We start from the raw sequence: 16,466 nt of genomic DNA, 5'->3' as shown, positions 1-16,466 counted from the left end.
TGACATTTTGAAGTTTTGCTAATTTATCAGGAAACAGTTCTTGAACGGTCAATATGAATGATTATGCAAACGGCATGGTGAGCATGTCATTCCCTCACAAGTCGCCATATAATAGTTTGTTTATAAAATTTTGAAATTTCCAGTTTGTCATTAAAGCGCAATTAATGCTGGTATATCAAACTGATCACTATTCTGAAGTTATCATTATTCATTTATTATCGTTTTTCAGACTTACTGATAGAAACATTAAATTTTCATCATATGCATTCTTGTACAAAATCAATGGAAAATTGTGAGGTTATGACATGGTCAGCTCACTCATGTGCATATCAACACTGTACAAGAACTGTTCTGCAGAAATTAGCAAAGATTCAGAATTTCATAACTTCCTTATTTCTCATTTGATTTCAGTCAAATTTTTACCTTTGAACTCATAAGATTTTACTCTTTTTTTTAATTTACGGACTGGATTTTCCCTTTAAGCAAGTTATAGGTTCGAATGTAGTGTATAAATACAGTCAACTTCTAACCAGTCAAATCCAAAGAAACAAACAGAAAACGAAGAAAAAAAAAACGAAAAAGAAAACTTCGACTTATACATGCGAATTTCAACCTGCGAATTTCAACCTGTACAAAAGAATCAACACGTGATGTTGTGTAGTATCCATCCAGGAAGCGTGTTTTTTTAGACGGCACAGATTGGGGAAACTAAAAATCTATCGGGGACCCTATCCCTAAACCTAACCCTAATCCTAATCCTAACCCTAACCATCAAACCCTAACCCTAACCCTAACCCTAACCCCAACCATAACCATAACCAAAAACCATAACCCAACGTTTTTCCCATAGGTTTAACACGCGCCATGCCCCAATCTGTGCCGTCTTAAAAAAAAAAACGCATCCGGGAAAGATTTTTTTTTTTGTCGTCTACCTCGCCATCTTTGTCGACTTATACCAGGTTGACTTACCAGGTCACATTTTCCTGGCATGCACGGCCAAATAGTGTCTGTGCCATAAGTTTGTCATGTTATATATTTCATATGTTTGCATTCTAAAATCATAGTAAGTATTGATTACAGTCACAGTATCAGCGTCAAATATCAATGAGCAAAATATACAATGGTATATAGATGAATTTAATACAAATAATTATTGTATTTTATTGGTATAGCGAATTGGTGCTGTCGTTGTTTTGTTGCCAGTGTTCCACGTCTTCAACGTTTGGCTTTTTAGTGGAACACTTTTTTCCGTCGTTATGATTACTTACTTTTTTTTTTTTACCATGACAAAGTGTACGTTGTTTCTTTTATATGACATCATTCGTGCATATACTTCATATTGTATTTGAAAAAAAAAAACTGTCCTTATTAGATGAATGAAAGATAAATCGACAACTTGTACCGTTTTGAATCATGTTTTCTTTTTCTTTTTGATGATGGAAATAAACAAACTACTGAATTTAATTGACTTGACCGAGTCGGCCCGACGTTACTCCACAAAAATCACCGTCGATAGCAGTTCAGTTGAACACATTTAATTATTTCATTTTAATTGCTTATTGAAATATAAATCATATATATATATATATATATATATATATATATATATATATATATATATATATATTATATATATATATATATATATATATATATATATATATATATTCATTACCTGAATAACCTCAATTAGGTTACATTCTACTTTCAAATTGGACTGTTTTATTCTATCGTTTATTTTGTGATGTATTCTTTTGTAATGTATTATTTTGTATATTCTTGCCATGTTCTTTACGGTCTTTCTCCTTGTCTCCGTTTATGTTCTGTAACTTAAGAAACACAAGTTTTTAAAATGCAAATTTGTAAGATGCAGTCCATTAAGGGTTTGACCTTTGTCAGGCCAATGGCCTTTTGTCATTCCAACACATCTGCTGCAGTTCTTACTGTTTTTACTGTGTTTATATTTTACTGTAACTGTCCTTGTACTGCTTGTGTTTTGTTTTGTGTATATGTCTGTGTTCTGTTCTGTACATTTTATACATATGTCTATTTTTGTGTGTTTTTTTTTAAAGATGTGAAATAAATGAATTGAATTGTAACCGGGAGCTTACATCTAACAACTTCACACTCACCGTAATCTCGCCTCCCTGTTTTCTCGCTCATATGTCAATTTAGATGTAATAATGGTTATGATGTACCACTTATTATCTTGCATTTATTTTCTATTTGTTTAAAGTGTCAGAATGTTCCCTCTTTACCGCTATACAGCCGTAACCGTGGTAACCAACTATTATTAGAATGTCTGGGGCACCTGAATATCCCGCTCAACAGGCTTACCCTCCTCCGCTCGCTCAAGAGCCTTCTGCTCCTGTGTATGCTCCCCAAGGGCCTCCGCAGGGACAGCCCATGAACTACCCACCACCAACGCACGGGCAGCCGGCGGGTTACGTGCAGGCGGGGCAGCCGGTAGTTTATCAGCCCGCCCAGCCGCAGCAGACCGTTGTATATACCACACAGTATGCTCCACCAATGCAAACGACATATGCATACCAGGTAGGCATCGGGAGAAGACTTTTATCGCGAGGAAAATAAACCCAAATGAAAAAGGAGATACTCCAACAATCGTGACAGTTACTCGCAAAAATGTAATCTTTTCCTGTCTGTCAATATTGTCGTAACGAACGTAATAATGTAATAGGCCTTCAACAAAATGAAAATGATAATACTCGATGTTCCTCTGTCTCCTATTACTACTACTATTACTAATGCTAGCATCTACTACTATTATACTACTACTATAATACTTCTACTACTACTACTGATAATGATAATAATAACGCTAATGATAATAATGAATCTGTATTTTTCAATTATAACGATAATCCTTGTAATGCTCATAATATGCTCATTATAAAATGAATTCAATCTTAATAATTTGATATGGTTAAATTTTTAACGTTGATAAGAATTTGAGTAGACCTATGAGCAAAATCTGTCCTTGTTTGTTGTTGTTGTGTGGGTTTTTTTTTTTCCTTTTCTGCCAAACGTTATACATGACATCAAGGACACGGTAACAGCCGACATAGTGATTTGTTTAATTCGTCATTTTCATCAATAATAAAAATGTGGTGTTGTTTTCCTTCCCTCCACCATCGTATTCGAATAAGGGCAACACTAATACCTGCTGCGGGGGTACATCGGAGCGGTTCCAAGCCAAAGCGGGTCTCTCCACGGGTGTCATTCAACTTGCCATTGGTGTCCTGAGCGTCATTCTTACCGGGTCTTCTTATACCTTCCCAGTCATCAACCTTGGCTATGGGATTACAGCTGGAATTCTGGTGAGGATATGCATGCACGTTTTGCATTCGTCATGTTTTGTTGAAGTTTGATTTGATTTACGCGTATAGGTTCTCCTGCTGTATATCTTTTTTTTTCGCTCTCGAGTTCAGCGAATGGACACAATAATGTAAGAAGGCAAGAAATACAAATTAGTAGGACTTATCGTTTCCGTAGACAAACAGTAACGACTGACCCTAATTACAAAAAAAAAAATGCATACAACAATCATAAGTATATCATGGAGAAAACAATGCAAGAAACCACCATCTTTGTTGTCATAATCATAATAATGGAGAGACTCCTTTGGAGTTTGTAATCATCTGAACGGTTGTCTGGTAGGCCTAATGATGTTCTGGGTCACTTGATTTTAATCCCACATGTATTTTCCTTTCGTTCAAATTCAAGAGCATGTCGAGCATGTATAGTGTTTTTTTTTTTTTATTATATTCAGAGTATTTTCTTTTATCAGTTTTGATAATGTAATCAAAATAACACAACAGCAGACACTTATTTCTAACTGAGTGCTGAATATGAAAGAGATGGTATAGTACTGGTTGAGGTGAGGGTATAGCTTTTATTAACTGGAAACATGAACCCCCATCTCGACCAAAACTATATACCATTTCTTTAAATTCTTGTAATATTGTATTTTTTAAGGGATGGAATTAGAAGTGATGCCTTTGATTTCTCTTTTACTTCTTTTCTAATGCATCCCTATCCTTTTGTTTCAACAATACAGTTTTTCATTCCGGCCGGTGTTGTTGGTATTGTGAGCAAGAACAAGTCTAAAGGAGTGGTAAGTGGCCCTATCTCATACTCTCAAAAGATTGTACTTTGATGCTTTATTAGTAAGGATGGACTTCGAGGTTTTGATGCCACCTCTGTTGATCTGGACCGCTTGGGATGGCGAAATTCTGTTGGTATGTTTGTTTGTTTGGAATTATATTCCGTTATATTGCGTTATGGAAACCTTTAAGGCCGTGTCACACCATTCCGGGCAAGCTACGCGGGCTTGTGGCGAGGAGGTAGTTTCCAGCACGTAGAAGATTTTCAGCGGGGGAACAAGAATGTTTGCAATTTTCATTCATGCCTTGTCATACCGTACGGGGGAACTTCTGCGGCTTGACTTGCGGGGAAACAAATTTACTCTCCGGAATATAGTCTCCGCAGTTGGTCCGCACCTGACAGTATCTAGCGCGTAGTTGCCCGGAGGTGCTCACGCAAGTCCGATTTAACCGCAGCCAAGTTTTGAGCATGACCAAAACTTTTTCCGGGTGAGTCGCGGGGGATGCCCGTAGAGGTCCACGCAGAACGCCAGTAGGGGACCCTTAGCGGCAGTACTTCCCAGGCAATTCCCACGCAGGTACTTCGCAGTCCCGTATGCAGCCAAGATAATGAAATTCTGTGAGATTTCAGCCATTCCATTAGAGGAATTCCTTCACTGAGTTGTCAGCCCCCACGCGACTGGTACAAAGGTCACACAGTATACTCGCAAGTATAACGCGTCCAGCAAGTAAGACACATGCGCTGACTCGCACAAATCCTTTTCCGCCCTCAGGAATGTCCGGTATGCTAGAAAATCCCTACACGTAACAAGCCCGAGTAGCTTGCCCGGAAGCGTTTTTTTAAAGACGGCACAGATTGGGGCATGGCGCGTGTTAAACCTATGGGAAAAACGTTGGGTTAGGGTTTATGGTTATGGTTAGGGTTAGGGTTAGGGTTAGGGTTGGGGTCAGGGTTAGGGTGAGGGTTAGGGTTAGGGTTTGATGGTTAGGGTTAGGATTAGGATTAGGGTTAGGTTTAGGGATAGGGTCCCTAATCTGTGCCGTCTAAAAAAAACCACGCTGCCTGGAAAGGTGCGACAGGGCCTTAACACGGTTGCGGGTAAAATAATATGCGTGCGCACCTCCGGGCGACTACTTTTGAGATACAATATGCTAGGTACTGTGCGGTCATGTGCGGATCATACGTGAGGACCTCCGGGTAGTCAAAATTGTTCTTTGAAAGTCGCACGCAAGGCTGGTGTGACACGGCCTTTAGCAGTTTAAAGGATTTGTGAACGCAAAATTTTGTGCACACTGCGAATAGACATGGCAGCACCGATCCTTGGTAATAACTACAAAACCACAACAGCCATGTTCATTTATCGATGTAATTCAGAACAATTTAGATTATAGGTGAAATCGTCTTTAACGAGAAATGTTTATATCATAGATTTTTTTTTATGTATTCATTTCTTTTTGATTTGTTGTGGCCAATTGAATCGTCGGGACCTGATTTTCTTTTCTTTTTCTTAAATGTATTCTTATAATGAAATTCAATAAGCCTGTGATTTTTTTTTTTTGGGGGGGGGAGGGGGGGGGGTGAGGGTATTTCTTCTGTCATATCTATCCTCCGTTCTTTCCTGTCTCATCTTATTCTTCTCTCTTTTTTTCTCAGATCATCGCTTACATGGTACTTAGCATTCTATGTGCCCTCGTGAGTATCGGCATGGTATCCTACGAGTGTGTGGCCGCCTCCACATACTCGTTCATCCAACCCTGTGACTTCTACCCCAGTGCCTACTATGAATGCAATCCTGTCCGGCTCAAGGTCAGAATGCCACAAAATCTTCTTTAACTTTTTCAGCTGAATGATACGTTGCAAAATGTAGTTATTTACTATTCACTGCGCAAGGCAGCGTAGCGAGTGAACTATTAATGTTTGTTTTTTGCAAGGTACAAAATTGCCATTTCCGTCTTTCGCGCGCATATATACTTAAGTCCCAAAATATAGCCTCTCACCTCACTACTCACTATTATAATAATGTCACCCGTCAGGGAAAATTTTACATCTAATCCAATATTTATATATATATATGAAGAGCTTGCTTCCAAAAGGCGCTAAATCCATAATTTTTCACTGGATTTAGCGCCTTTTGGAAGCAAGCTCTTCATATATAATATTAAGAGTTTGTTCGCAAAAACCGATAAGTCCATTTTTGAAGATTTTGAAGTACGGTCTCTGTCATAGAGTACAAAATAATACCTTTTAAATGATATATTGGTCACTACATAAAGGTACATTTTTGAAGTAATGGTCAGAAGAAGCAAAAATTTCCTTATTATCCTCTTTATTTTTCTTGACCTTTAATTGCAAATATCTCCATTTGGCAAATATGGACTTATCGGTTTTTGCAAACAAACTCTTCAATATGTAAACATATTTATATATATAATGTGTGTGTATGTGTGTGCGTGTGTGTGCGCGAATCTGTAGGCACAAACAAAAAAATAGTCAAGTTGTATATGGCCTAAGGTTAGATTTCATCTAGTCTGTTTCTCGTAGTCTGACATAAATTCATTTCATTTCTATCTTTTTTCATTTTCCATTAATAAAAGAAAGTGTGGGAATGACCACAACTAACTATGAAAGTGTTCTTGATATCCCGCAGGGATCTGTGATCATTCATTCCATACTGGCCGTCCTAGCTTTCCTGGAATTCATCATTTCCATTGTTGCCGCTGCCTTATGCTGCGGAGGTCTCACTTGCTGCTCTCCCACTCCTGTCCCGGCGGGAGCGAATACAACCACCATGGTAAAAGCGGTTTTCACTAATGTCTGGCCAAAACATAGTGTGGCCAAAAGATAATGTGAACAAAATCACCAAATTGGACCGAACATCACCAAAATACAAATGCAAGATATCACTGCTAATGTTGTCTGTATAGAGTATCACAATTTAACCCTATTCTAACTGGGTTATTTGAGACCAAGTTTTTACTGGGGGGGGGGGGGGTCAATTTGACCCCCCCGTCAGATCTCGGCCGCCGATCGCGCGATCGCCGCAAAATTTTGCCTGAACATAGAGCCGGATGTCAACTACAAGATTACATGATCATACAATAAAAAAATTTTGATTTCATATTTTTTAATAAATTAATTATGCAAATTAACGCATGAAATCATATTTTCACCTATAACTCCATCAAAAAGATTGAATCATTATCAAATTTTTGTGTCAGAGTTCCTCAAGAAACATCAAACAATTTTCTTGTAAAAAAATAGCGCAATCAAAATAATTTTCTTTTGTTTTTTATTGTTTTGTTAATTTCTTATGGATTTTATTGTTTTTTCGATCTTTTGTTTTCTATTGTTTTTTGCCAAAATTTGTTGGAGGCACTTTTTCAAGCTTATCTACATTAGAATTGATTTATTTCAATGGTTAAAAGTTGAAATAATCTAATTTATATCAATTAAACAAAAAACCACAGTTTGCATTGGATTTGCACATGAAATCATGAATTTGAGCGGTTTTCGGGTTGACATGCATATGCAAAACATTGCATAACTTCAGAACGGTGTACCCGGGTGGCGCGAAACGTCGAGGGGGGGGGGGGTCAATTTGACCCCCCCCCCCCCCCCCCAAGTTAGAATAGGGTTAAATCATTTGGACACTGGTGATACTTACAGATTTCATGACACCAAATTCACCAATTTTGCAAATGGATATTTCGTTTTAGTGATATTTTAGATAATTGATAGACGTCCGCACAATTTCGCTTTTAAACCGTACCTCAATAATTCGGGGAATTTGTGTTCTCTGACTATTTTCTTCTATTCATAGATTGTGGAGAAAAGGATTTTCACATGACCAAATTGTGGCGGTAATTGATGCATACAACGGAAATAAAAGCCTCGTGTTGTCGACGTATTTAAATCAAAACGAAACAAAGAAATTCCTAAAACATGAGCAACACGATTATACCACTTTAAATCCTCGCCCATCTACTCTTTTATGGTGCAAATCACTTCAATTCCCCTCTTGCTTTCGCAGACTTACTACGCCGCTCAACCGCAGGCTATGGTCGTTGCTGGCGCTGTTCCACAAAGTAAGTTGGCATCCATAATAAAGTAAACTAATGTCCTTGATGATCACGATGAACGCGCAACTTGCATCGGTTTATTACTACCTAGTAGTTTTTGTATTTGTAGTTGTATCTGTAGTTGTATTTATATCTATCTGTTTGTTCATTTATCTATCTATCTATCTATCTATCTGTCTATCTTTCTGTTTATCTTTCTGTCTTTCTTTCTTTCTATATATTTACTTCTTTCGGGGGGGGGGGGGCTGTACATCGTCATAAATTAATATCAACTCGAAGCCTTACGAGTACTCACAGGTATAACAGGACGGTTGATTGATGCGATTTCCTGTGTTTCTGGATAGTGCCTCCCAAGTCATATCGTTATACCATTGACAACCAATTTATATGCAAGTCGATAACGTCAGTTTAAATATTAATGTTCCCGAGAGGGCCAGGTGGTCATAAATGAATGAATGAATGAACGGATGGATGAATGAATGAATGAATGAATGAATGAATGAATGTGTGAATGAATGAATGAATGAATGAATGAATGTATGAATGAATGAATGAATGGATGTCGCCCATCATGCAGAAGACATTTGAAAAGTATAAAACAGAAATTAGGGATACAACAATCGTCAGAGCGAACTTGGTGTTGTGGTCAAAATGGAAAGTTACTACGTTGCAATGATTATATGAAGAATTGAAAAGAAACTGCACACAAGTAACTAATTGGTTTGTAAACGATCAAATTTTGATTAGCCAAATTTAAGTCCTGCGTAATCGTTCTGGAGGCTTCTTTCTTTTATCATTACATATCTTTTTCACACCTTGAAGGGCATGGCAAAAGCGATATCATTCTGTAACTGGTCTGTGTTACGTCTTAATCAGGGGAGCCATACAAGCTTACCCACGTCACTTTTTCTCCTCCAGTAGACTTACTTCAAGCATATCATTAGAAACGTCTCGGATTATAGGCTAAGGTACTCATGGTTAGTTAAAAAAGAACAAATATGAAAGAAATAAAGAAAAACAACAAACTCTGGTCTGCCGTGTCATTTTTTTTTCGTGCTCCCTTTTGTATGAAACTGATTTCTAAACTTATCATCGTTCTTCACAGGCTACAATCAGTCACAAGAGAAGATTTAATCGACTTCTACCACGGGCACCAACTTTAATCCCAGTCGGTTCTTGTCGTTTGAAGTCTATTGACGTGCGACTACATTATGACGTCATTACAGATGCACCACTACCTCGTGTAATCTAAAACTAATTAGCTGAAGCGAGATATTAATATACCCTTCTTCGCAGTATTGAATACAATACTGATTATCTTATTCACTTAATCAAATTCAAAGTTTGAAAAATTAATGTAGATACTCCGTAGTCAAGCGGGAATGGATGTTTAATGTGTATAGTTATTTTTGTATCATAAGTTGACACGGTTAAAGAACTGTAGGTTAGTACTAGAGTAGACACATATCATTGACGATGGCACGACGAAGGGTCTGGATGTGAAAGTGGCAGATATTCTATGATAACGTAATTCTATGATTTTAAACAATTCAGTGCAAATTCTATGTGTATTCTATGGAAACATAATCACAAATATATATATATATGTATAATTATCATTATTGTACTGGCTTGCCTTCTTCAGTTAATGAATACGGCCAGCAACGATAATTATTATTGCATTAATGATACTTAGATCTAACGCTCAAAGTCACTTTGGTATTGTTTTATTACATTCTATGTTTACATTTCGTTTTGCACGCTTTAAACTTTATGATTTTAAATAATTCAGTGCAAATTCTATGAATGTTCTATGGAGAAGATAACCACTAATATATACTTGTATATTGCACTAGTTGCCGTCTTCAGTTAATGAATATGGATCATGAGTAACGATATTATTTCATTCATAATACTTACTTGGATCTAACGCTTGTAAAGTCACTTTGGTACAGTAGTTTGTTTTATTCCATTCTGTGTTTGCAATTGGCTATTAAGATAAACTTTGTGATTTTGTACATTTCTTTTTGCACGCCTTAAGCAAGTTGGTTTTCACATATGCTCATATTTCGTTTCATTTTATTCTATTTCTGCATTTTCACAAAGTAAATATACCGTAACAATAATTTTCCAAAAGTAATGATACATTGGACAAAGAGTGAAGAGTATGAATATGATATTATATGTAATCACGTATCAATCATAGAATATAATACATGTAAACTGTAGTCATGCGCGAACAAATGGAAAATAGTTGATTCAATCAAAATAATTGTTAGGAAAAAATGCAGGAGACCGCCATCTTGAGCAGAAACCTGTTTTTGATGGCTTCCTCGAAGAATACGAATGGTTTACTTATCGTTTTATAGATATCGAGATATAGATTTATCGTTATAATTATAGATCTGCTGTGAAGACTGTTTTATTACAGTGATCTGAACTTTTTTTTTTTGTCCATAAGCAATTCTTTTAAAAATATCATTACGTAGTTATAAGGAACATAAGCCTGAAAGAAAAAGCTGAATATTTAATCGAGTCTGTGATCACACTTTTCTAAATGTCCCCATCGTTTATTATTGCTGCACATTTACATGTTGGTTATTGCAAACGTCAGCATTGTTCTCGGTATTTTAAGGTGCCACGTGACTTTTGCTCACTAAGATTAAGCTGTTTTGTCCATCTTTTTTCCCCTCTGTCTTAATTGTTGATCGTGCAGGAGTACACATTTCCCTTTGTTTTATTCACAACGTCAAAGTGTTCTTCAATTTGTGATATGCGTATGTACTTGCCATCACTCCCGGTAGGACTAAATCCGACCCCCCCCCCCCCCAAACAAAAAAACAAAAAAAAAAAGAAAAAAAAAAAAAGAAAATCGCAGAAATCCCTCCGAAGTCAAACTGGTAATTTTCCTGTATATTTCTGTGATAGGCCATTATAATGATCATGCATCTTCCCGAATGAAAAATCCTGTTTGTTGCTAGTTAATTGAATGCCGCCCATGAAGTGTTGCTGAGAAAAGTGATCGGTTTAAAAGAGAGAGGGGACAAAAACACTCAATTTTCAAAACACAGTTTTATGTCGAGTAGTACCATACAGAAAAAATAAATGAAAATTATTATACCCCAACGAGTACCTGCCAATAAAACCTGAAGCTTTATAGGACAGTAAGCACCATGGGAAAATGATCCCAACACACGAGCACTGCCAGCACTGATATGGATTCTCGTAAGTTCTCGTAAACTCTCGTAAATCATGTGATTTCTTATGGCATATGCAAAGTATGATATAGTGCTTTTTTATGTTTCCCTACCGAGCGATTGTATTTATTTGTTGTATGTCAAAGATATTTGCTGTCCTGTTCGAGAGAGCAGGTTTTTTGTTTTGTTTGTTTGTTTGTTTTTAGATATCAGTCGTTGGACTTATTTGGAATACACGACACAAATCAAATGTATCTACGTGTGAAAGATTATTCAGAATACGGGTTATTCATATCAATTAACATTCATGATCAGGTAGTTATGGGTTTTGTCAATTCAAATCTAGATTCAGAATCTATTTAATCATATGTTTTTTCTAATGTCCTTTATGCATTGTAGGCCTACATGTATTTCATTTTGTTTTCATACCTTGGATATCATACCTTGGAGGCGGGTTTAAAGTTATACCAAACTTATTTGCCCCTGCGCAGATGAAAATGATTAACTTCTGTGTGACAGGCTTTGCGCAGCTGGAGTACATGGACATTTGAAAACTTCATATGGGTTATAGTCATTTTTCTCCAGGAATTAATAATTCCGGCAAAGAAAGTTTTAATTTATATCAAGCTCGGGAAAATTCTTCACGTCCCAACAGCCTTGAAACAGGCTGAAACTAGTTCGCTGCCCAAGCGTTCTGAAACTACAGTGTATCTTGTCAAAGTTTCAGCAAAAATGTAAACCTGCAACAGACAAACGTTACTCCCTGAAGTTAGCAACCTTATGATGGAACTAGTAATACGGGCCCCTCCGAGTAGAAAGGAACTATATACTTGTTGCCATTAAGACTTAAAATGATAGCAGCTGCCAGGGCAACAAGTCAAATGCTGAGAGCTATAAATGGTTACTGCAGTGAAGGAAATTATAATGAGAGCTTTGGTGACGCAACAATTACAGTGTAGATTTGTGACAGGAAATACCGCCGGTTCTTACGTAATTTTCACGCTTCAGAGTGTCTAGACAATGAGAATGTGTGTCTGTGTAGTGTGTGTGTTTCTGTATCTGTGTTTCGTGTATTAAACGTGCATGTACTATGTTATGCACCCCTTTTTTTTGGGGGGGGGGGGGAATCATTATGTTTGTGATAAGATGCGCCAGGGAAGTTATTTTTGAACTGTATTCTACAATCTTAAAATACATTATAATTAAGTGAATATATCAAATAAAACAAACAGAATGGAAAAATAGGATGGATATCATATTTCATAAAATCTTTAATCAGAACAGAGTAAGAAATTTGTTCACTTTCGCGATTTGTCGCTTTTCAACGAATCAATGATACTGGTGACGACCGCATTAATATGCTAATGAGAAGAGGCAATGATGTAATTGATTCTCTTGTCTATCACGGACCTGTACTAACACAAATATCCATATAACATATCCATAAAGACAAATCTATCTAATCAAAAGGTAGTTTACGTGCACAACATTACACCCATGAATGATATCTTTTTATTGGCAAGGGGCTGAAGTTGCTAAATCGTCAAACACCAAAAAAAAAATAAATAAATAAAATAGAATAAAACAAAACAAATGAAGATTTTTTGCATCTTGTCTACAAATCGATGGGAAATTTGTATGATGTGACATAATTGCCTCTCCCAATTTGCATGCACGTACAAGTACTGTATTCTTGATTTTGTAGCAAACATTCCTGCGTCATGAAAACTCTGACAATTGAAAGTATCAAAACTACGCAATTAAGCCAAATTATTGATTTTATAATCAAAATTTCACCAGTCGGTATGTTGGGTTTACTCCGCTTAGTGACATTGATTTGAATACAATATCAGAGGCATGTGACTCAAGTTGTTAAAATTTAGCGGAAAGAAGCGGATGTGTGGTCCATTTTGAAGTTCCAGGGAGTCCAAATAAGCCAGTTCGTAATTAGCTCATGGGCACCTTTGTACAAATGACCTTTCTTTTTTTTTCTCAGTTGGTTAGGCACTTCAATCGTTTTCAAAGAGACATTATGGGTACCGGTAAGCTTGCCCGACGTAATAATTCATGGAATTCGTGTTCAAACAATGAATGAACTTGCATAGACCAGGTGACCAGAATGGTCCGTCAATCAACCGTCGGGGAAGCATCCATTTCATTGTTTTGCATTGAATGCATTGAAAAACTGTTTTATTCATATTGCCAAATACCAGGTTTGCTGTCAGGTGGATGTACTGGCAAGCAACATTTACAAGGATTGCATGAATAATCATTGTATGACAGATGTTTATCTCGGTGAATTTAAAAACCAACTTGTTTCTTGGTACAAATGACCTTTTTCTGCTCATGCGCAAAGTGGAACTACGAACTGGCTTATTGATTTTGATGATCCAGGGGATGATCTGCAGAGTAGGATCGTGGCAGGCAGCCGCTCAGCCTCAAAATACAGGTGTACCGCAGCTTCAGACCTGCCACGTTAATGCTGCGACGTGCCTTTTGATAATAATTATGTCAACGTTACTTTGTTCTGCGCACGTTCAAAACAGCTCCAACCCAAGAGGATGCGCGTCGTAGCATTAGCGTCCCATATAAAGCTCCCTATTGTTTTCCAGAGGATAGGAAGGGAATGTCATTGTGGGAAAATTTGCGCTTCTGATTGGCTTACTTAATACATATTGACAATACAGTACAAGGAAGTATACGACAGTCTATGTAATAGTGTGAACACATAATATACATGTACACGCTGTCTCACACACGCATACAGACGCTGAAGAATTCGTATATAAAAGTACATTATTAGAACAGCATCATTCCATAATTCAATGGACAGACCTATTACATTGTACGTTCTTATGGATTTTATAAAGCTATGACCTTTCATCTAGTTATCTTTAATAATCCGATACTCAGAAGGGGAGTGAAGGGGTGTGGAGCCGGGAAATGTGCAAACGTCGGGAAATGTGCAAACGCCGGGAATTGTGCAAACGTCTCGCCGGGAAACGTGCAAACGCCGGGAAATGTGCAAACGTCTTGCCATGGCCATGCAGGAAATGTGCAAACGCCGGGAAATGTGCAAACGTCTCGCCGGGAAATGTGCAAATTTCATCAACGGGAAATGTGCAATTAAAGTTCAATTTTTTGCCGGGAAATGTGCACACGTCGCCAGGAAATGTGCAAATCATTTACTTTAGCGATATTGTGTATAAAGATAGCAGATAAACTCCATATCAAAACTGCCCATAAACTTCCACCATTTAGATTTTCTTAATGAAATCCTAGACAGATTTTCAACAAAATTGGCAGGTAGCACGATTATGGCAATGGGACCTCAATGCGTTTATAGTAGCCACCATCCCCCCCCCCCCCCCGAAAAAGGGGAGGGGGCCTGAAAGTCCCAGAACTACGGTATTATCGAAATTCTTCTTGCATTATATAACCATATAAGAATGAGCTAGGTTGGTTCGGGCGGACGTCCACTTGGGAGCGGACAAGCCCCGGAAGGGTTGCGGAAGCAAATTTTGTTATTTCGGCATCCTGTCCGCGACAAACGCGGAATAACTTTGTGAATCGGCTTGTCCTGGGACATTCCTAGGACTGTCCGCGGACTGTCCGCGGACTGACTGCGGACATTCCTAGGAATCACTCCGGAAAAGCGCGAAATACCTCGGAATATGCTAATCGTAGCCGGGCAGCGCGGAAACATCTAGGATTACACCAGGAATGCACGCGGACAATCAGGATGCCTTCCGGACAACAAAAGTTAGGCATGCGGACAAACTGCGGACAATACCAGGAAAATGGAAAGGTATAAATTTGGCGATGACTTTAACTTTTCCTCATTTGACTGCTAGCCGTCATTGATGCTCCTTGTTTTGCTTCCGCAGTAGCGGCTGATATTATATCAGTATGATTGGTCAATATCATTTGATAAATGTGACCACCAAAAGTCGAAGAATAGGATTGTTTGCATGTGGGCTGACGATTCATTTTTTTATTTCTGATTTGTCTCATCTGGGAGAACAATTTTTTCTCTGCCTACAGTCACATGGATGATATTCGCAAACTTTTTGAACTATATATATATATATATATATATATAATATGCATAAAAATGTAAATGCATATACATGTATATATATGTATATATAATCATGTTGATAAGGTAGTCCACGTGTGGGCAAGATAAAAAGATAAGTAACAAAACTGCAACAAAGTTCATGCTGTATTCACCAACGATTTATTTCTTCAGAAGAAATAAACCGTTGGTGAATACAGCATGGACTTTGTTGCAGTTTTGTTACTTATATTACTAACTGTTACTTATGTTACTATATATATATATATATATATATATATATATATATATATATATATAAATGTATATATATTTATATATATTCTTTATTCCCTTTTTTTAGACATGTGTTTTATCCATCGTGAAGTATATACATGTTTTGTCTGATACTTCTATAGAGCATGCCAAAATGATCCTAAGCATTAATTTTTTTTCTTTCTCTGATTTTTACCCTTGTGCATCTCTAACCCTCTTTTATTTTGATCACTTTTGAACATTTTCAAGTCCGAGAATTTTTTTTTTCATGTTTAGAGCTTACTACCCTATTGCCAATGAAGTGTAAAAATGGACAAATATTTGTAAGCTACTTTATTTTACTATTTTTTTTTTTTTGGGGGGGGGGGGGGGTTCAGCTGGGCTGTCAAATTGGACCATCGCGTTTGTTTGTAACTAAAACAAAAAGAAGAAAAAATATTAGGTAATAGCAACTACGAAAATCATTCAGGTAAAGAATATTTCTGAAATGATTTGTGATGCTTAATGTGTACTTAAATATATACGCTCAGCAAAAAAAAAAAACAAAAACAAAACAAAAACAAAGCAAAAGAAAGACAAAAATTTAACACTTTTTCGAGTTCATGATTTATTGCTTTTTCTCTCATCTCACTTGAGTTTTGAAGTGACAGAAAATTCTTCATTTTCCTCCATCATCTTTACCTTTCATTGTTATTTTGGGCTTCAAAGATATTACACTGTAATGAGACCACA

The 16,466-nt window shown here is 37.1% G+C and overlaps 1 protein-coding gene across 1 annotated transcript; it reads left to right on the top strand.

Annotated features, from left to right (window-relative positions):
• The first annotated feature begins 2,298 nt into the window (after positions 1–2,298).
• Positions 2,299–7,972, top strand: LOC140243987 (uncharacterized). Its single transcript, XM_072323648.1, has 6 exons — positions 2,299–2,553; positions 3,168–3,338; positions 4,079–4,135; positions 5,779–5,931; positions 6,773–6,916; positions 7,946–7,972. Exons 1-6 carry the CDS (start codon positions 2,299–2,301, stop codon positions 7,970–7,972), a joined length of 807 nt encoding a protein of 268 aa, XP_072179749.1.
• Positions 7,973–16,466: the final 8,494 nt, after the last annotated feature.

This window comes from Diadema setosum, chromosome 20, assembly GCF_964275005.1.
Source record: "Diadema setosum chromosome 20, eeDiaSeto1, whole genome shotgun sequence".
In the NCBI taxonomy this organism is placed as follows: domain Eukaryota; kingdom Metazoa; phylum Echinodermata; class Echinoidea; order Diadematoida; family Diadematidae; genus Diadema; species Diadema setosum.
The sequence above is the reverse complement of the archived record's forward strand: the minus strand, read 5'-3'. Positions and strand labels throughout refer to the sequence as shown.